This window comes from Ornithodoros turicata, chromosome 2 (assembly GCF_037126465.1).
Source record: "Ornithodoros turicata isolate Travis chromosome 2, ASM3712646v1, whole genome shotgun sequence".
Classification (NCBI taxonomy): Eukaryota; Metazoa; Arthropoda; class Arachnida; order Ixodida; family Argasidae; genus Ornithodoros; species Ornithodoros turicata.
The window spans coordinates 73,747,292-73,770,510 of record NC_088202.1 but is presented as its reverse complement, the minus strand read 5'-3'; the positions used below and the strand labels follow the sequence as shown (position 1 = coordinate 73,770,510).

At 42.0% G+C, this 23,219-nt stretch overlaps 1 protein-coding gene across 2 annotated transcripts in view; it reads right to left on the bottom strand.

Moving 5' to 3' along the window:
- LOC135385566 (phosphatidylinositol 4-phosphate 5-kinase type-1 alpha-like) overlaps positions 1-23,219 on the bottom strand; it is a 70,112-nt gene that overhangs the window by 44,750 nt on the left and 2,143 nt on the right. For both annotated transcript variants that reach the window (XM_064614959.1, XM_064614960.1), the window contains exons 3-11: positions 22,291-22,449; positions 22,084-22,214; positions 21,894-22,011; positions 21,582-21,734; positions 21,469-21,528; positions 16,919-17,158; positions 15,147-15,227; positions 12,620-12,701; positions 370-487 (exon numbers count right to left, since the gene is read on the bottom strand). In XM_064614959.1, coding sequence (XP_064471029.1) covers positions 370-487; positions 12,620-12,701; positions 15,147-15,227; positions 16,919-17,158; positions 21,469-21,528; positions 21,582-21,734; positions 21,894-22,011; positions 22,084-22,214; positions 22,291-22,449 — 1,142 coding nt within the window. The remainder of the gene's footprint in view (positions 1-369; positions 488-12,619; positions 12,702-15,146; positions 15,228-16,918; positions 17,159-21,468; positions 21,529-21,581; positions 21,735-21,893; positions 22,012-22,083; positions 22,215-22,290; positions 22,450-23,219) is intronic.

The following is a 23,219-nucleotide window of genomic DNA, read 5'->3' as shown; positions in this document are numbered from 1 at the left end:
TCAGAACATTCTAAGCACCTGATATGAAATCCGTAGCATGGGATACCTTACTTGCCTTCTTGTGTACAAACAGATTTTATTTATTGGGTTGTCCTTACTTGGTATAGGTGTAATGTACTAACAAAATACTACCACATAAGTAATGAACAAAGGTGCAATTAACTGCAGCCTGATAACAGGCGGGGCAAACTAATGAACACATAAATTCTACATTTCCATTGGTGCCATTATACCAGAGCCTCATTTGAAACTGAAATATCAGTGTACTAGACAGAAAAAGAAACAATGCCTCAGAAGCCCGAATTAATGCCAACTTAATGAGGAGCTCATGAATTTTACACGAACGATAAAATGAGGAATGCAACTCACGGGACGTTCTCGTCTTGGTCTATTGGCTCGACATCTGCCTGAATGGACTCCATGGCAGTAGAGAAGGCTGCAAGTCGCTGTCTGTTGACCGATTTGCTTCGTGTGAGTCCTCCACAAGCTATAAGTACAAAAGTCAAACTGTAATGTAACTCCAACAACAGCCAAATCATTATAAAACTAGGAAGTCTGTATGAGTACGAGGAAGATAAAGTAGACTGAACACAGCAATGTGCATGGCGTATGTTGTATTGCCATACATTACCACGGACAATCATTTTTGTTGCAACTGAGACATTACTTATGTTATTATTTATTAGAGGTTGAGCGAATATTGCAATTTTTGAATATGAGTCGAGTACGAGTATCTGCAAAATTGTCCTTCAAATAACGAATGAAATATCATGTCTTAGTATCAAGGCTTCTATGAGTTAATTAAGTTAAGGGTTAATTAAATTAAGAGTTCATTAAGTTAATTAAAACCCAAAATCAAGCATAATCACAGTTGTCCTTAGGAAAATGCCCACAAGTGCTAACAAGGAATGTGTATTAATGTATTGGCTCAGCATAGGGCATACATGCTTATGTGCACATGTACACTAAAATTATTTTTACAATGAAACAATGTGCTGTTCTCATGAGGCAAGCTGGAAACTGTAAAAAACAACTTCTACTTCAAAAATCTTTCATGAACAGTGAATACCTGTGTTGGCATTGTAAGTGCTGGTGAAACAGAGAGAATGGAACTAAAGGGCAATGACATCTTCAGAATGTGGGATGGTTTAGTGATGAGCACATCTCAGAAGGAAAATGAAGGTGGCAAGTGCTCTCTTCTTGCACTGACAATGCCTTCCACATTTGTCGTGTAGGCAACGAACTGCACAGTTTCACTGTGCTGTCACGCGTGAGCCCATTGTTCCCGATGGTAATGCATAGTTTGGAACAGCCTCATTCGTTAGCGCAGTAAAGCCGCGATCCTCGACGATGTTGTATGGCTGTGCCCATCATGCGTGATTGTTTCTGCGACATTCACGTTCAGCGTTCTTTCATTTCAGGGCGAAAATCTGAGCCGATGCCGACGCACGTGAGTCGCGAGCAAAATCGCTCCGTGCGACTTGCTATCATCTGTAAGAACAGTTAGTGCAGTTTCAAATGACTTTGCAGCATTATAGTTTGCCTAAGTGGCACTTTTTAACATATGGTCGCACAGCGCCGGAGTTGGAGAAACTATGTCGAAGTACCCTCTCCTCGCTTATCACAGTCATCGCATGCGACCATGACTCTATTATATATTGTTGACTACCACAAATCGAAACTGGAAAAACGCGATCAAGACGCGGGTTTTGGCTGTCCATGCAGTGGCACGGTGAACAGCGCTGTTCAGCTCAACGCCAACAAAATTTCAATATTTAACCGGGATTTCACCAAACTGTAAGTCTCGTACAAATGCTCAGAGTTTGTTGGCAATCCACTAAAGCTGCTGACGACGCATGAAGCGTACCGTGGTTTCATGTTTAGCTGGGGCGGACTTTAAAATGGTGGCTGCACACAGCTATGTACTACAGGTTTTCCCGTTGTATTTAATCCTTATACCGCGGAATTTAATCCTGATACCGTGGAATTTAATCCTCATGCCGCCACTTTTAATCCTTGTTTCGCTGGATTTCATCCTTATGCCGTCACTTTTAATCCTTATACCATGAGATTTAATCCTTCTTCTGTTAAATTTAATCCTTCTGCTACCAGCTTTAATCCTTATGCCATGGAATTTAATCCTAAATTCTCGGGTTATCTTTCCATTCCTCTTTTCACTACAATGCGACAGTGTGGGACTACCTGTATGATTTATGACATGTTTTGACTATTTCCTTGTTTACAGCCATACACTGAATTTTTTGTAACTATCACTGCTCAATGCACTACTATGTGATAGTATGGGACTACCTGCATAATTTATAACCTGTTCTGAGTATTTTCTTGTTTACGGCTATAAATTGACTTTTTATGACTACGCCTACTCTATGAGTACTGTGGGATGGCATGGGACTACCGGCATGATTTATGACCTGTTTTGACTATTTTCTCGTTTACAGCCTTCAATTGAGTTTTTACGACTATGCCTACTCTATGCACTACTATGAGATGGTATGGGACTACCTGCGTGATTTATGACCTCTTTTGACTATTTCCTCGTTTATAGCTATAAAGTGACTTTTTATGACTATGTCTACTCTACACACTACAATGGGATGATATGGGACTACCTGAATGGTTTATGACCTGTTTGGACGATTTCCTTCCTTACGGCTATAATTTGACTTTTTAAGACTAGGACTACTCTATGCACTACTATGGGATGGTATGGGACTACCTGCATCATATATGACACGTTATGGCTATTTCCTTGTTTACACCTATAAATAGACTTTTTAAGACTATGACTACTACATGCACTACTATGGGATCGTATGGGACTGCCTGCATAATATGTCACCCGTTTTGACTATTTCCTTGTTTATGGCTATAAATTGACTTTTTATGACTATGCCTCCTCCATGCACTACTATGGGATGGTATGGGACTACCTGCATGATTTATGACCTGTTTTGACTATTCCCTCGTTTACAGCCATTAATTGACTTTTTATGACTATGCCTACTCTATGCACTACTATGGGATGGTAGGGACTACCTGCATGATTTATGACCCGATATGACTCTTTCCTTGTTTATGGCTATAAATTTACTTTTTGTGACTATCACTGCTCAATGTACTACTATGTGATAGCATGTGACTACCTGCACGATTTATGACCTGTTCTGAGTATTTCCTTGCTTACGGCTATAAATTGACTTTTTATGACTACGCCTACTCTATGCACAACTGTGGGATGGTATGGGACTACCTGCATGATTTATGACCTGTTTTGACTATTTCCTCGTTTATAGCTATAAATTGACTTTTTATGACTATGGTATGGTATGGGACTACCTGCATCATATATGACATGTTATGGCTATTTCCTTGTTTACACCTATAAATGGACTTTTTAAGACTATGACTACTACATGCACTACTATGGGATGGTATGGGACTGCCTGCATAATATGTCACCCGTTTTGACTATTTCCTTGTTTATGGCTATAAATCGACTTTTTATAACTATGCCTCCTCCATGCACTACTATGGGATGGGATGGGACTACCTGCGTGATTTATGACCTGTTTTGACTATTTCCTCGTTTACAGCCATAAAGTGACTTTTTTATGACTATGCCTACTCTATGCACTACTCTGGGAAGGTATACCACTGCCTGCATGATTTGTGACCTATTTTGACTATTTCCTCGTGTACAACCATAAACTGACTTTTCGTGACTCTGACTACTCTATGCACTACTATGGGATAGTATAGGACTACCTGCATCATGTATGACCTGTTATGACTATTTCCTTGTTTATAACTATAAATTGACTTTTTGTGATTGCTCTATGCACTACAATGGGATGGGATGGGACTACCTGCATGATTTATGGCCTGTATTGACTATTTCCTTCTTTACGGCTATAATTTGACTTTCTGTGACTAGGACTACTCAATGCACTACAATGGGGTAGCATGCGACTACCGGCATCATATATGACATGCTATCAGTATTTCCTTGTTTACGCCTATAAATGAACTTTTTATGACTATGACTACTATGTGCACTACTATGGGATAGTATGGGATTACCTGGAACTAACGCGAACTACCTGGAAAGTAGTTGCTCAGAACCTGGAACATACAAACAGACAAACACAACACAAACTTCAAGTTGCCTAGGAACAAGAACAATTGAAATATGACATTAATCGAAAAGGTCCCCTTCTTTTTCACGCCTCTTTCCAAATGTAAGTTGGTCAGCAATGACATGCACATCACAGTACCACATCCTGGTCATCAGTTCTTTATAATGCTCTTCATGTCTCCCTACAATTTATCGCTTCTTTGATCTATTTGCGCGTCACCGGCCTTCTATGTTAAAACGACGTGAGCCTAGTTCTTGAATTGTCACATAGCAAGCGTTGTGAAGGTAGCCTTATACTATCCCATCGCGGCGTAAGGAGTAGTCGTAGTTATAAGAAATCCATTTGTACCTGTAAACCAGGAAAGTGTCATAACATGTCATAAATCAGACAGTCTTATATTATCCCATTGGAGTGCAAGAAGTATACTAGTCGTATTTATAAAAAGTTCGTTTGAAGCAGCAAACATGAAACAGTCATAACATGTCATAAATCGTGCAGGTAGTCTCATACTATTTGTGGCCGAATCCAGTGCACCAACGCTCTGCGCTCAAAGCTCGTTTCACCTTTCTGGACACAATCGGACTTCGAACCTTATTGTGAAGGGGCTCATTATTTCATTCCCCACATCACCACCAGCAATGGGGTAGAGTATCGCTTCTGGCCATGAAACTCAACATTCATCATCTTAAAACAAAGTTGTTGCTGTTGTTGTATTACGTTGTAGTGCACACTGTAGTCGTAGTCACAGAAATATCATTTGTAGCTGTAAACCAGGGAATTGTCATAACAGGTCATAGATTATGTCGGTAGTCTTATAATATCCCTTTGTTGAGCAAGGAATAGTTGTATGCATAAAAATCAATTTGTAGCTACAAACGAGGAAATAGTCATAACAGGTCATAAACCATTCAGGTTTCTTAAATTATCCCATGGTAGTTCAAATAGTACTCATAGTCATAGAATATCAATTTATTGTTGTAAACAAGGGTTGAGTACAGCTTGTGTATTACGTTCATAATAAACTTTCCCTTAACAACAAGGAAATAGTCATAACAGGTTATAGATCATGCAGGTGCTCCCATACTATCGCCTAGTAGTGCATTTACCAGCGATAGTCAATTTATAGCTGCAAACGAGGTAATAGTCATAACTGGTCATAAACATTTCAGGTAGTCCCACATTACCCCATAGTAGTGCATGGAGGAGGAGGCAGTCATGAAAATTAAATTTATAGCCAGAAACAAGGAAATAGTCATAACAGGTCATAAACCACGCAGGTAGTTCCATACCATCCCATTGTGGTGCATACATTAGTTATAGTCATAAAAAGTCAATTTATAGCCTTAAACAAGGAAATAGTCAAAACAGGTAATAAATCATGCAGGTAGTCCCATACTATCACATGGTAGTGCACAGAGTAGGCAGAGTCACAAAAAAGTCAATCTATAGCCGAAAAGAAGGAGATAGTCATATCAGGTCATAAATCATGCAGGTAGTCCCATACCATCCCATAGTAGTGCATAGAGTAGGTATAGTCATAAAAATTCAATACATGACTGTAAACGAGGAAATAGTCAAAACAGTTCATAAATCATGCACGTAGTCCCATACTATCACATAGTAGTGCTTTGAACAGTGATAGTCACAAAAAAGTCAATTTATAGCCATAAACAAGGAAATAGTCATATCAGGTCATAAATCATACAGGTAGTCCCATGCCATCCCATAGCAGTGCATAGAGTAGGCATAGTCACAAAAAGTCAATTCATACCCATAAACAAGGAAATAGTCATATCAGGCCGTAAATCGTGGAGGTAGTCCCATACTATCACATAGCAGTGCACTGAGCAGTGATAGTTACAAAAAAGTCAATTTATAGCCTTAAACAAGGAAATAGTCCTACCAGGTCATAAATCGTGCAGGTAGTCGCATGCTATCACATAGTAGTACATTGAGCAGTGATAGTCACAAAAAGTAAATTTATAGCCATACACAAGGAAAGTGTCATATGGGTCATAAATCATGCAGGTAGTCCCTACCATCCTAGTAGTGCATAGAGTACGCATAGTCATAAAAAGTCAATTAATGGCTGTAAATGAGGGAATAGTCAAAACAGGTCATAAATCATGCAGGTAGTCCCATACCATCCCATAGTAGTGCATGGAGGAGGCATAGTCATAAAAAATCAATTTATAGCCATAAACAAGGAAATAGCCATAACATGTCATATATGATGCAGGTAGTCCCATACCATCCCATTGTAGTGCGTTGAGTAGCCATAGTCATAAAAAGTCAATTTATAGCTATAAACGAGGAAATAGTCAAAACAGGTCATAAATCATGCAGGTTGTCCCGTACCATCCCGTAGTAGTGCATACAGTAGGCATAGTCACAAAAAGTCAATTGAAGGCTGTAAACGAGAAAATAGTCAAAACAGGTCATAAATCAGGCAGGTAGTCCCATACCATCCCACAGTACTGCATAGCGTAGGCGTAGTCATAAAAAGTCAGTTTATAGCCGTAAACAAGGAAATACTCAGAACATGTCATAAATTATGCAGGTAGTCCCATACTATCACATAGTAGTGCATTGAGCAGTGATAGTCACAAAAAAGTCAGTGTATGGCTGTAAACAAGGAAATAATCAAAACATGTCATAAATCATACAGGTAGTCCCACACTGTCGCATTGTAGTGAAAAGAGTAATGAAAAGATAACCCGAGAATTTAGGATTAAATTCCATGGCATAATGATTAAAATTGGTAGTACAAGGATTAAATTTAACAGAAGAAGGATTAAATCCCACGGTATAAGGATTAAAAGTGACGGCATAAGGATTAAATCCAGCGAAACAAGGATTAAAAGTGGCGTCATAAGGATTAAATTCCACGGTATAAGGATTAAATTCCGCGGTATAAGGATTAAATACGACGGGAAAACCTGTAGTTTTGGCTTTCATTACCAAATGTGTAGCGACGCATTTGCAGACGAGCCTACCTTGGAAGCTCAGTGCGTCAGTGCGCTTTGTGGCTGTTCTACTATACATGTTCGTCGCTGTTACCACAACGTGACAATTTTAGCCCGCAGCCAGCAACAGCTTTGTAATCAGCTGCTATAATATACGAGAAAGTTTGAATATCAAATTTTAGAATACAGTTAACCTCTCAATAACGAACATCGATTTAACAAAATCCTCTGTTTAACGAAGAATTTCCGTTGCATATACGTGTCCCCATAGACGCCAATGTATTTTTGCGCTCAGTTTAACGATATACATTCGTTTCGTCACCTCTATTTAACAAAGTCTCTGGGCGACAAAAGCCTTCTGCACGTGTCTTTCCCCTTCACCACAAAGAAGAGGAGGAGGAGGAGGAGGAGGAGAAACCTTCCCCTCACCGTTGTCCTCACGCGAGTTTTCTTTGGTTACTTCGGTTGTCATGTGCTGTAGGCACGAGCGTGTAGACATGTGCGTCGGACGTGGACGTCATGAGCGCAAGTGAACCAACCAAGAAATTTCGATATGCGAGCGCGCAGGAGAAAGCAGTAGAGGTCATCTGGCGTTACGAAAGTTATAAACGCTCAGAGCGATATTACGCACAAATTATAAATAGGGCCTGACTTTTTCGGGTTTTATTTTTGGCCAAATTCGGGGGGTAAATATCGGGTGATATTTTTCATTTGAAAATTCGGGTGTATTCGGGTTAAATCCCGTTACGGCATATTCTGTCGTCAGGAATTCGGTCGTATTCGGGTGATTTTTTTTGTCTAATAAAAATTTGTCTTAACATGGAACTAATGTTTACCAATGTTATCAAACTTTATTTTAATGCACGCTTATGAGTGTGCCACGCGACCCGGATGTTTTCGGGTAGATTCGGGTTAAACCCGAATTTTACAGATTTCGTTCGGGGGGTAAATATCGGGCGGATACGGGTTTAACCCTAAAAAGTCAGGCCCTATTTACTTAGCGTTATGTGATGAATAAAGCTTGATATTTTGTGCCCTTCTTAGCTTGATACCTGTTTTACGACAAATGGTGTTTTTGCGGTACACGCGGCGCAGGTAGTGGCGGCGGCCATGTTTGTTTCACTTGGCGTGTTCCATTTAACAAATTTCTCTATTTAACGAAACAAAGAGCCAGCATTTACAAATTCGTTATATACAGGTTAAACTGTACAATATTTGCACACCTCTAGTAGTATTTATGCTTTGTCATCTGTCATGCTGTTTGGGTAAAGACAGGATAGAGAGGTAGCAAGCGAGCTGGTGGTAAAGCTCCATAACATAAAAACCCGAGACTGGGGGACGAAAAAAAATGACAACACAGACAAGGTTGTTTGGGATTATGAAGTCTGATGCCTTGTGCTTGTGCTCTCATGCTCTTGGAATAAACACTTGTCAGCCCACAGCCATCAGCCCTCTGTCTTATTCTCACTCTTATTGTTAAATATTGTTTCTTGTAGTTGAATAAATATCACATACATTGCAATACTGTATATGGTATATCACATAACAGCTTCTGCATTTTATTACTGTTATTATTAGAGCCGTGCAAATATTCGAATTCAAGTCCAATAGCTAATGATATATGCTATATGAAATATGCTAACAGTATTCGCAGGCAATTTTGAGTTTCTGAGATGTTTTGAGATGTTTCTGAAACGTAGTGTAATATCTTCGTTGCCGCACTTTCATGTCAGCATTGTGGATGAGACCGAGGCAGCCGCAAAATTTTTGCGTGTAGTGAAACGTGTTGTGCAACAGGAGTAGCGACATGTTGAATTTAAGGCCAACCCAAGATGTAATCCAGTCGATTGTCATAGTCATTATTGTGTTTCGGACAGCAGCAGCGCGTCTCGCATCCATCTCGGTGTCATGCGAACTTGTGAAGTGGTTTGTAAACCAAAAGCGGGAGCGCAGCATAGTGAGTGTGCAATAGGGCTGTGCAAATATTCAACATATTCGATATTTGGTCCAAATACAGCAATCATGTATTCGACATTCGGTTAGTAAGTAATAGTATTGTGTCAAACACGTCAAGTATATTCAAGTCATCAACCACCCACAGCAATGTGCACATTTGACAGTTTCGGTTTCTACATCCTAAAATTTGGCAAATTTCGGCAACACTGGGGCAAATCCAATCAAATTCGATAAGAATCCAAAACTTTTATGGGAAGTTTGAGCGCAGTTGTGTATGCAGATGAAGATTACACCTCGCGTGTGCCTTATTTTGTGGTGCATTATGAGGACTCAAGGCTACGCCCTAATATTGTATGACTAAACGGCATATCAAGCACTAAAGAGTGGAGCATATTTTTCTACTTCAAACTAACGTAACTAACTGGTCATGACGACATGCGTCATTTCAAGCATATACTTGGAAGCACTGCTTAGGTAGTGTTTCTTTTGCATTTTGGTTCAGAGCTAGAGGAAACCTGAAAGCAATTACCGGGAGTGATAACGTAACGTGCCACAAAAATACAGTACATATTCGATATTCGCAGGACATTTCTGCGGATATTCATACAGTCAAACTCCTTTACAACCAACGCCTTTATAATGAAAAGGCCGTTGTAACGAACGTTTTTCGCGGTCTGGTCAGGCGCCCATAATTCAATGTATACTTCGGACATTTATAACGAATTCCTTTATAACGAATGTACCAAAATAACGAAGTGATTTTGAAGTCGGTAGGGCGAAATTCGCGTCCTTTACAGCGAAGTTTTGCAAGCAAATGTCGAAATGCGAACTTTTTATAGCGTTTTTCATTCCGACGCAGCGCGCTCAGCCCCACAGATGACGGTTCCGCGGAGGTCATAAAAGGCGGGGAGATAAACAGGTGTTCATCCACCTGGCATCTGTCCAACCAGATGACTTTATCACGTGGGTGAGGCGACCGACTGTGCGACCTGCTTCTTGTGGGCAGGCGGTACGGAGCAGACGAGGTCCGACACGCGAAACAACAGTAACGCTGCGCCATCTCTTAGGCGAGAGCAGAGGCTTGGGAAGTGCCTGCCCTCCGCGTCCTCCTATTGGTCAGCATCCAGAAGGCGGTGCCTCCCTCGCGCTTGGTCACCAAACGCAAGGATAGTCGCAGAAAAAAATTTGTATCATCCGAAATTCGTATCAAAAGAATTAAACCAAAATGAAAACTGAGGCAAGAAAATAGACAGTGAATGTTCATTTTCCATTACTGTCAGTGAAAGAGGCCAGTCGTAACACTTTTGTGTCTTAATTTTTGGCCTGTGCTGCCCAAATTTGCGAGACGATTCAAAAGGCCCAGCACGTGCTTTCCACCCGCGAGTCGCCCGCTCGTAAAGCAGGCTTCTCCTAAAGCACACAGGCATTAGGTGAAGCCGACATGTGGAATGGTGACGTGCAATGTTGCCAGAAGCTGTCCCCTCCACGTGTTCTGGTCGCTGTTTTTCGTCACACAATTTGGCAGTTTATTGTTGCGAGGGAGGTAAAAAGGTCAAAACAGAGATAAGGTTCCAGGTCTATTGTACGTTGAATGTCTGAGGTGCGTTGATCAGGCCAACGAAATTCTACCAATAAACAAGATTGCCAGTATTTTAAGGCATTTTTCCTTGTAAACATCCGTTTTAACGAAGTCACCTTTACAACGAAGATTTTCTGCGGTCTCCTGAAGTTCGTTATAAAGGAGTTTGACTGTATTCGATTCGTATTTGGAAATTTGAATATTCGCACACCTCTAATCAACAACTTTTTCCGGCCTATATTAGTGCTTAGTTGACCTTCGAAGCGGAATTCATTTTTTCGAACTGCTCAATTATTCAGACTTTTGCGCAATCCCTGCCGAGTCCGAAAAATCAGATGGTGACTGTACTTCCATTCTTCTTTTGTGAGCACAAAATAGCAGTTCCGGAAATGCAGAGCAAGATCAACGAATGACAAAGGTCAATCTGCCATACAACACAGATACAAACACATGAAGTACACAGATGTGCATTCTTGCACATCTTGATATAAATATTGTCGCCTGTATTTCTCACAACTTCATCGCAAAGACATGTTTTCACTTTTCAGTGCTTCCCACTTCGAGATCCAACTTTTGCAGCGTGTACTTTTTGTGGGGTTTGATGATCTGGTACTATATCTACAAGCAGGCTAACAAACATTCTACTTCTGTGTTGCATCTCTATATCTTTGTATGTACAAACTGCGTCGGGTACATTTACGAGCAGGATTACAAAAAAGTTTTATTTCTGTACGGCATCTGTATATCTTAGTACAGTAATCCCTTGTTACAACGAAGTAGCTTTATTCGAATTATCGCTTTATTCGAAGTTCCCCTGTGCCACGTATAAAACGCATGCAGCTTTAACCGGATTATTCTAAGCATACTGTCGCCCGACTCCGCATTTTACGAAGCGCGAGCCGGCCCGTATGCCCGCAGCTCCCGCACGAACTTAGTCCCGGACTCGCGGAGCGGTGGAGACGCTGGGCAGCATTCGCTGCAACCGTTCTTTCCCTCATAGAAAAGAGGCGAAAGTTTCACACCCTCTCCTCTTTTCTGCACCGAAAGGGTAGCACGAGCGTTCCACTTTGCTCGATCGGCGTCTTGCTCTCCGCGCGGTTCCCGCGTTTTCCAATGCTCCACCGAAGATCCTACGGAAATGTATTACGCTCGAGCAAAAAGTCGCGCTAATCAGAGAAGTTGAAAAGGCTACTATGCCTTTCATGGAAGGAGCTGGCGGCAGCTAAAATCGCAAATTGCTTCACGCACGCCGGATTTTCTAGAGGTCATGTGCACAATGAACAAGAGCACGTTCCAGACATAGAGGACTGTGAAGATCTCTACAGGCGAGTGCATGAGCTTGTCGGACAGGAGGCAGACGACGACTTCTCTTCGTTTGCACTGAAAGATGCGGACGTCCCCATCGTCTGCCCTACTATGGACAAGGATATTGTGGACACTGTGATAGGACGCCGATGTGAAAGTGACGATAGTTCGGATGATGAGCCCTGGGAAGTTCCAACGACAGCTGAGACATAGGACATGCTCCGTTTGATCCGCAATAAAATTGAGGTGGCGGTGGTGATGACGGCCTTCTGCAGTGCGTGCACAGACTGGAGTAGGCCCTCGTGGCGCCCAACAAGGCCGCGCGTCAGACGCAGCTCACCTCTTTTTTTTGTAATGAAATAAAAGTGCTACCATGCTCATAACTTCCCAAGGTACGTGTCTTTTGGGATACTGTTGTTTGCATGCGGTTCGGACACCACTGGCAGCATTTTTAGCGTTCCCGCGTTTATCGAAATACCGCTTATAACAATTTTTTTTCCGGTCCTGACGACTTCGTTATAACGAGGGATTACTGTACGTTCAACATGTGAAGATAAAACATTCATCATGATCAGCATTCAATTTGCATTGATAAAATGTCAATCAGTAGACCAGCCCGCTAATTTTCTTATAATACTGACTGTTACAGTACTCACCAGCAGATTTGAAGTTCCCATCATCTTCAGAACTTGCTGAATTTACCCTAGACTCGTCCTTGTTTTGTTGCTGCTGCTGTTCCTTAGGATTGAAACAAGAACATCAATGATTAATGAAAAAAAAAAAAAAAATTAAGTGAAGTATTCCACTATGAAAGGGGTTGGAAATGAATTTCAGATGCTTCAATCAAGGTACAAGATGGAAGCCACCAAACTAGCCATTCATGCAGAAGGTTATGGTTTTTACTTTACAGGTGAGCACAAATGATGTACATTCATCTGCTGCTGATGGTATGGCCAGAGAGCTAATACTACTTTTTTATGGCACTGCTTTCAGGTATGCAGAACTAGGTATGAAATTTATAGTGAACCTTAAAAAGTGTTGGGAAAAGCTGACTACATTCAATACCTGACACTGAATTGAACAAAATAATGTGTCAGGGACATCTGCTCTGAGCAACACAGCTACTTGCTGATGACGGCATGCTCATCATCATGAGGTTATGAAGGCACATAGCCGGGACACATTTCCCGCTCATTACTACTAAGCTTTACCAGTTGTACACATTGCAATGCCACCACTGACATACCATGTGACCCACCTGCAGACAAATTTCTATTAATTCTCTGTCGTTGTCATTCCTTGCAATGTGATCAAGAGCTTACATAACAGTATAAAACAATCAAGTTGAAAAGCCAACAATAGCTGGCAGTGTCATCATCATTAATCACTATCACGTGAAGTTGTAAACAACAGGAGAGCACTTCGATGTCAGTATAATATGAACTATAACTGCACACAGTAAAGCTATTACTATGTATATGCAGTATTGTCATACATTGAACTGATAAATTGTGCCATATCCACAAACTTGATTAGGCATGTGCGAATAGTGATTTTTTATTTCGAATCGAATACAAACAGTTTTTGAATCGAATATGAATTATTAACAAATAACTAAAATAAAAGTAACCAGTAGTAATGAAGTTTAGTAATAACTAAACTCCAGGAGAAATGACAGCAAGCTGTGCATGAGCTAAGGACTGTGACACATTTTAATTCGAGATTCAATTCAGAACGCAAAACAAAAAAGACGGAACCACATCACTTCAGGCTTTCGTGTATGAATACTAGTTCATCAACGTGCTCTGGTAACTATGTTTATAGTGGCCAACAGGTGACTGTGCTTTCTCAAAGAGTTCATTGAAGTCCTTGGTCTGCTATCTTGCATCTTTAATGCTTAACTGAAGAGTGTGAGCAAAGCATGTATGCTTGCTCATGACCTACCCTGCAATACTGCACCAAAGAAGTTACAGGCATTGTTAGTGACAATAAATAATGGCGGTTCCTGAAAAAGCCCTGGTTCTTCAATCAGCTGTAGGAGCAAGTTGTGTAGATTGGTGCTGTTATGTCTACCAGACACGTCTTAGCAGGCCAAAGCACAGCTGTGGGCCACAAAGACCTCATCCATAATGTGGGATGTGAATGAGGCATAACTGTCACTTGCACACGAAGTCCAGCCATTTGTCATTATCGAGTAGCACTGGGTGCTCTTCAAGTTGTCCCCAATCTTGTACTTGGCCCTCTCAGTTTCCTGCTTGTGTAAGTCTGGAATCACTGACCACGAGAAAGTCGTTCTTGACGAAACGGAACATTGTGGTTCCACACAGTGCATCAGTTCAAGGAAACCCAGTTCCTCCACTAGTGAGAACGAGTGAAGACCCCTTGCTATGAAATGCGCGATCTTCATGGTGAGTGCTTTCACACATGCATCTGACAACTTCAGTTTTGGTTTGAAGAATGCTTGTGCTGTGTGTGACATAGTTGCGGCATCCAATTTCCAGTCCAGTCCAGGGAGGCACTTCAGATGACTAAGAAGTGTCATCATCGTTCCCGTAAGTGTCTGGAGGTAGCGTTTCCCACTCCCAGATGACACTTCGCTGTTTTCGTGGTAGAGTCGTAGAGCACCAGAACCAACCAGAACACTGCTCACTGTGCGGACGAAAAGGCACGCCGTTCCACTTCCGGCGTCACGTGGGCTGATCGCGAGTTTTCTAGAAGTCAAAAACTGGAAACACTCTGCTGGCTGGAGAGTCTTGTGACAAGTGGGGAAGCATTTATTATCCTATCCTGCGTGTGTGTTTGCTGCGTTCCCCGTGCCGTGCGCCATAGTGATTAGAAAAATATTCGTAAAAATGAATAATTTACGAATACCACAACTAGACTCGAAGAACGAATCGAATTTCTAATTATTTGAACGAGTACATATTCGGAAGTTTTGAATAATCGCACATGCCTAGACCTGATGCATACATTGACGACTGTATCCAGAGTTTTCCTGTGCGCTGGGTGACTATAAATGGTCCCTGTATTGCAATATTCTTTCGCCCTCCCCCATCTCATTCATCAATTATAAACAATGGCTTAGTTACGAATGACTAGATGGTGACTCCACTGTCCATATTTATGAAAAAATATGAACATGTCCTATGAAACCATGCTTTACAGATTTGAAATAGTACCTACAGCCCTTTCTCTTGCTGCTTGGTCAAGATTGTGGATGCCTACCAGCAAACTGTAGTCCATGATTTTGAAGCTTTCTAAAACCTTCAAAAGGAAATAGATTAATGCTTAACGTACAGCTACCCGTACCTCTTGCACAGAGTTTCGAGAAGCTCTGCTGCTTCACAAGATATATCATGTACCTTAACAGATTGCTCACACTCAGTACCAACATGAGATCAATATTTCAATATCTTAAAACATGCATATTATTCTTATAACAGTAATCTACAACATGAAAAATATAAGCATTCTTAACAACAGTTCACACTGTGCGATTCGTGAAGCACAAAGTGGGCAATTTTGGTTAGTCGTAAATGGACCTTTGTGGTTTCGGGCTTGACGCTTTTTGAAAATCCGGAGGTAAAAATCTGGTTTTATTTCATGAGCTGTAAAACAGGGAAAAAACTGGGCTACAATGGTGGATATGAGTATATACAAGGCAGAAGAAAAAATTCCGAGTTGGAAGATTAAAAAAAAGAAAAAAGAAGCACTTCTCGCATTCTGGATGAGCACGAGATGCAGAGCGACTATGCCAAATGTGCAGTGATTTGCATTTTCCGGTGCCTGTACTCGACTATGAGGAAAGTCAGGGGTAAAAACAGGTTTTTGCCCAGTTCAACCATGAAACACAATGCTCTATTTGTAAACAAGATTTGGTTAGAATGCTTGTCACACCACACAAAATTCTGTGTAACCCAATGAAATGAAAAAATGAAACGCCCAATGAAATGTCCCTGCCTCTTAATGTTAAGCTCTTCCATGTCAGGGCAATGTTTATCCAGCTCTGTAACATTACTGGCTAAACCCTTGCTCATACCAAGACGGCTCATAGCAGAACAAACCATACCAAGCAGACTAATACCGCATTCAACTTTGATAGTAACGAAAATCTCCAACCAAGTTACAGGACGGGGATACCCGACGTTTCGGAGCCAGTTCGGCTCCTTCCTCAGGGGTGACTGTAGTGGCCGTTGGCAGCAGCGTTCTTGCCGTGGTTCGAATTTCGTGATGCGCTGGATTGTTTTTCAGTCACGTGACGGAGGCCGTTGACGTATACACTGGGTAACGCTCCAACAGATCGGTTAAGGTTTCCAGGTGTGGATTGTATATGCCAGGACTCTACAAACATTCTTTTGATTTGATTACCCTCAAGGTCGATTATGCAGGCGTTTTGAAAGTCGATAGGATGGTCTCGAACTTGACAGGAGCGTTACCCAGCGTATACGTCAACGGCCTCCGTCACGTGACTGAAAAACAATCTGGCGCATCACGAAATTCGAACCACGGCAAGAACGCTGCTGCCAACGGCCACTACAGTCACCCCTGAGGAAGGAGCCGAACTGGCTCCGAAACGTCGGGTATCCCCGTCCTGTAACTTGGTTGGAGATTTTCGTTACTATCATAGTTCTCACCCAACCAGACACACTTGTGTCGAATATGTTCACTTTCACGCATTCAACTTGTACCAATCTGAACTCATTCCAATTCAAGTTGTGCCGGGAAAGGATAGAAGAAAAAATGTCGCAGGGCATAACCTATACTGCAAAAATACTCCTGATCCATGCTCTTTTAAGCTGTCTTCTGATTACTGTATGAATTTGTACATTGCCTTTGAGGATGGGCAGTTGTGTGGCTACGCAGAGGTTGAGACGCAAAATAGCTGAGCTGGACATGTTCTATGTGTGTCAAGTAGGCATTGCAGTGAGAGACCACAAAATGACAGGTACACATACCCTGCAGTCCCTCTGAATGGTTTTGATGAGGGCACTGTATGTGTCAGCTTCCAAAAGGATGCCCTCAGGGTGTTGTTCTAGAAAGTCCAAGTCCTTGAAAGTGGGTGATTTCTTGCTCCGTTCATGTTTGTTGGCTTTGCGTTTGTATGTAGATCCTTTAAGGTCATATTTCTGATGCATTTGGACAACAGAGGGCAGCAAATTGTTCATCACCACGACTCGTACATTCTTTCCTCCACACTGAAATCACACAAAGGTGGCTTACACTAGAATGGATTATAAAGAATTAAGCACATTTCCAAATACATATTGTTACCAAGAGCTTCGACGCAATGACTAATGAATAAGTTAAGATAATATAAATCAAATAAATCCTGAAAATGAAAATTTACACCCAAGAACTGCAAACACAGCAGGGACACTGCTCCCTGACCTAAGGAACGGTTTACTGCATCACAGATGTCACACTGTCCTCAGTGCATCAGGGTCTACCACAGCTAAGCATCACTGTGTACTGAGAGAAGGGTCAGAGCAACACTGACAAAGGGACAAAGACTAATTACCAATAAAATAAACTAAAAAAGACACACAAATGTAATGTAACAACATAACAGCTGTTCTACTGATACATTTTTGTGGAACACCATGGGAAAATGCGTAACTGAAATGAAATGGTGCTGTAATGGCCAATAAATCCTTACTAGACGTTATCTTGCAGTTTCTGCATGAGAAAATGAAACCCCTAAGCAAGAAACAACTTCGATACACTGAAGAAACATATTTCAGAGTTTTAAAAAAATGAAGCTGAACACTTCTGTAGGAGTGCACATACTATTTAGGTATAGGGTTGAGCTTCTACCACTATCTTAAAGCACTCCAGCAACCGATCCCAAATCTAGAAGGTTAAAATGACCAGAGTGTTAACAGAATGTTGCAGAATTCAATTTCGACTAGTTGTGCAAAACAACTGATTGATTACCAATAGCTCTCAAGAGCTACTGACAGTGTGGTGCAGAGACTGCTGGTGGCACCAACTGCATGGAGCCTTCAGGTGGTACGCACATTATTGTCAGTATGCTACCGACAATATAGCCTTACTGAATTGAATGCATTACCAAAAAGATATGACAGCATCCAGGACACTTGAAGCAACAATCGAGATAATGCTGTCAACTCTCCCTTCTAGACTCGTCACTCCTTTTCCCCTTGTCTTCCCTCCTCGTGTATAAAGTTGTTTGCCGTGTAATAAACCTTCTGTTGTGCTTGAGACCTTGAGTGTGTTGTCCTTCTTCATGTTCCTAGTCTCAGGGTTATAATTATGTATCAGTATCACCAGCTGGCTTGCTTCCTAACCATCCTTTCTATGAACAGCTTCCCTCCACATGCTTAAGTGAGCTTTGCGTTACGCATTCACCAATCCGACCACATGATGTCGCAGCAGTTACTCAAAGGAGCGTGAAAGGACTTGAAAAATTTGCATACGATCACGGAATGTGTTGCAATTTTCAGCGGCAGCTGTTAGTGGCTTTTAATGCCGCTGACGAAACGTCTGGCATTACTGCTAAATGTAGCAACACTTTCCGTGACGGTCTGCAAATTTGTTTGTAAAACGCTTGTGATATGTTTGCTGAAAGGTTACTGATTGCTGGAAGGGAACTAAGAGATAAGGAAGAGGCATACAGAGGACAACAACGTCACTTCGTGGTAAGTCTTTTCCTTGTCTCGGTGAGGTCCAGCGTTTGCCTCCACACCCCACCAAGCACTTGGTGAAATAAAAATATTTCTAATGATCGTTATTATTTACAACCAGCTAGCCTGTATCTTATCTCTCGTTTAAGGCAGGTTATTAAAGGGACAACGAAATTATTCTCGCAGTTCCGAGTCTCTGCCGTTCTTACGATCCCTCACTATCAAGCACACATCTTTTTAACCACATTCGGTGCACAGGGGTCGCAGTTACAGTGCAAAAATAGTGAGGTGCGACCGCCAGATACATTCCTTCAACACAGTCTTGCATCCTAACCAGTCCTCTCGGCCAATTGTGTACGACCGCGAGCGTGCCCCGCCGCAAGACCATGTGGTTTCAGTTTGGACAACAAACCACGCTGTCGTATATGTCATCAAAATCAGTAGAAATACGTCGAAACACAAATTCTCTGTGATACAGGAAGCGACTATGCAATGCACAAAGCTCGCTGGGAATCGTTCCATATGCAGCAACACCCAAAAGGCCACCGACAGAGGCGTTAGCGAAGAAAGACTGGCGAGACTCGTGAAGAAAGGAAAACGAAGATAGAAAAACAGGCTCCGCTAACCATGCCGACAGTCAACGGCTATATTCAGTGATTTATCCAGACCCCCCTACACTCCCCAAATCTTTGAGACACCCCTTAAAATATTGTGAGATTACACAATATTTGGTCGAAGAGCATAAAGGTTCAAATTTTTTACCCAAAACATTGCACCATTGAGGGGGTGCGTTCAATACACGGCGGGAAATTGAAATCCAACACTGAAGGTACACTTAACTCCAATTTTATTCAGAGATATTCGCTGCGATCTCCCCGGAATCGTACGTCGCGATTCTCCCTTATCATCGCGACCTTACTTTTACCTTACTATACCTTTGCCAGAGCGCACAGTAGGGGAGGGGAGAGAGGGAAATCCAATGTATAAACTGACTTTTTTTGGGGGGGGGGGGGGGGGAGTGGGGGATCCCTCTGGATCTGCCACTGCCTGAACGGTGTGCTTGATGTTGCAGGTACTATGGTAGTGCAGCTTCAATGACTCAAATGTAAATCCACAAGCACCACTCTTAGGCAGATTTGGGAAGAATTAGGGATGTGCCAACCGAATCCACGAATCCTAGGCAGGGATTCGAAATTCGCAAACTCGAATCCCAGTGCCCAAAACGGAGAATCGAATCTTTCGAATCGACCAACCACGTTTCTTTGTTTCTTTTTCAAATTGGTGCCTCCGGAGTCCGTCGAAATTGGCATTGGCCGACAGGTGTTTTCTTGTTTATTTGTTTGCATTGCTCTGGACTGAAAGAGTTCAGGCAGGAACTGTTACATTACAAGTTTAAAAGTAACCTGGTTTTGCTTTTGATTGTTGCTTAGTTTTATGGAAATAATTCCGACTCGAGAATTTATGCATTTCTTCTAGTCGCCGAACAACATGTTAAACAAATTACGTTTAAGAAGAACTATATGGGTATATTTTCCTGAAACTGAAGCATTATTTAATTTGTTTTTTTATTAAACAGAGGTATCATATTCTGCTTCAAAACTTTTTTCACTAGAAGTGTTTTTTTTCCTGGCTTTTTAAACTCTTTTTAAAGAAAGGATTCCAAAGATTCGAGATTCGTAAGATTTGTGGATTCGTAGAACCTTCCTTAGATTCGGATTCGGGTTCAGATTCAAAAAATTTCGAATTCGTCCCATCTCCTCCATCATCAGAATTATGGAGTGTAAAGATAAATAAAAAGGATATTGAGCAGCATGTTATACAAAAATGTGGAGGATGCTACTAAACAGAAAAAAATTGTTGTAACATCTTAAGCAAATCTCAGCAAGTTTTGCAAAGGAGTTACCCACTGCATTAGTGCCGTATTTTCATGCGTATTAGCCGCGGCTTATGCGCGATTTTTTTGTTTCGCGGACGCTCTGCAGCTTATCTGATGGCTATTTTTCCCTGGTATTTTCCCCATACCCCGGATTAGACGAAAGGGCCGACAGTGCCTCATGTTTTTCGGAGCAGTACCGCCCTGCCTGTGCACGAACAATACCGAACAGGGGCGGGTCCACATTCGAGTGGACCGACCTTCCGAATACATTCCCCCACGCAGCTTTAACAAAAGGGGTGACAGTGATTAATGTCTCTTGGAACACCACTAACTCGTCAATCCAAGAAAAACACGCAAAAAGGGCACAATCCGACCTTAGTAGAACACTACAACTGACCTCCTTTGTTATAGATTATGCCGACACCGGAATGTGGACCACAGGGTTTATGGCCTTCCCTACGGTCTCCTTTGTCGGCAGACCCACAGGAAGGGCCCCAATACACCTGACATCGGGATAAAACGTGGTCAGCTAAGCGTCAGTTCTCATTTGACCAGAGCAGTAGCATTCGTGGACACGACCACGGCAGTTAGAGGTGAGGCATGGCTCCAACGCGCAGGAACAGCTACGACAGCAGCTTCAAACTAAAAGTCGTCGACGTCGCGGACCAGTACGAGAACAGGGCAGCTGGCAGGGAGTGCGGCGTCACGAGTGTTGAGCGTCTATATTGATTTTGTTTGTGCATCACTGGTTTAATGCACAAAGCGGTCGCGTCGTATTACCCACGGCTTATCTGCAAAAACATTTTCAAAATGTATAGAAAAACGAGTCCTGCGGCTTATCTGCGGTGCGGCTAATACGCGTGAAAATACGGCATATTTAATTTGGCTGTATTCAAATAGTCTCCAGTTGAGGAACTGCTATCAAATGGATAGGATGTGACTGAGGTTTTTGGTGAGTAGACACCAAAACAGGAAAGGCACTCACCTGATAACAATACAATCCAAAAAACTTTGGCAACAGCGTCCGCGGATTCTGATTTAAATTCTGAAACATTAGGTAAGGCATCAGTCATTGCACACATGTAGTCAAAGCTGTACCATATAATATCCTGGAAGTAGGTTTTGTAAAAATTCAGCTTCTTTGTGCTGCACTGTTTTTATGATGAACTCATCATCTGTAGTGAGGTAGAAGATGCTCCCACTGGCACCCGGGTTGGTGAGCTCCCGCATTGCTTCATTGCAGAGAGAAAGCTACACGGAAGAAAAAAGTGTGGCATCCATAAGGTTAAAGAAAGGAACGTGGAACACTGAATTACCATATTATATTGCATCAATGCTAAAAAGCAATTCAGGTAACAAGAAGGAGAAGAAAAAAGAAAGAAAGAGAAGAAAAAAGAAAACAGTGCTAACCAGGAAGTCATCAGGTTGAATGCCAAAAAGGTCTCTGAAGTACCGGAAGGCCACAGGAGCATATGCCTTGAACTTGAAGTCACTGTAGTGGTGAGCTGGCGTTAGACTACTTCCTTCTCTGTAAAGTACGAAAATGTTTGAACAATTGTCATTGCAGTAACACTCAAAACGCAACATCCCCGGTACTCACCCAGGAAAGAAGATAGATTCCACCATTGCAAAATCTTGCATCAGAAGGTCCCTTTCGGGCTTTGAGGCCAAGCTACCCACAGCATAGCCTATGCCTAATTGTATTGAGCCTATGATTTGTGAAGTTTGAATCTATATATTAAAGAAAGGAACAATGGCGTGGATTAGCAACAAGAAACAATTGAATGCAAAGATAATGTTTATGCACCTTCTTGTATGTAATTTGACCCTCATCGTCTACACGTCTATGTCCAATTTTCTTCTCTTTATCCAGCTTGGATCTGTAAGCTGAGCTTCCGGGCGTCTGCGGCTGGTTCGTAGTAGGTGTTCGTGAGTCTGACTGTTGGTATTGTTGTGCTGCCGTTACCTGAAATGACAGAGATGACAAAAGCGTTACTTGGAAATATACTAAAATCACTATCAAAGGGAGTGTGCCAGAGATGTAAGCCTTTGCAGAAAAAATAAATAAAAACTCAACTATAACAGAAAATATTCTGTAACAGGAAGCTGCTCTCAACTGGGTCTGCATGGTCATCCAAACTAACTCAATTGCCTATCACGAATACCCCCCCCCCCCTAACAAGAACATCCGACACATTTTTTTTAGCTTTGCAAAAGCTGATACGTTTTGTCTCTCTGCCCAGTTAACCTAAGAGCTCAATGAAAGGGAATGCTCAACAACATGAAGGTTTAGATTGGTGCATTGAACCACAGTGCAGTGATCCCTAACGCGTGAAACCAAGCATGTCTATAGTCAATGACAACATAAGTCACACACTTGACCCCTGCACCGACACAAGAATCGCTCCTCGCGCGAATGTAGTGCAGCGCGGCCAAGTGGGGACTTGAGGGAGAGAGACGACACTACATCACTAAGCGGAGGTGCTGTGCAAAGGCTGGTAGCCAATTTGCAGGAGTCTTCCACGGATGAGAGGGCGGTCCCAATTGAAGGACTTAAGTTGTCACTGACTACAGTCACCAAACGAAAGCTTGGCAAAGGGTCCCGAAAAGTCAGATACGAGCGAGTAACCGCATGAAAACCAAAAATGTTACACATCTAAAGAAAGAGCTCGTGAAACTGAGGAATAATCTGTTGCCTCAATCTGCGGATACATACGGCTGCTGAAATCCTCTCAA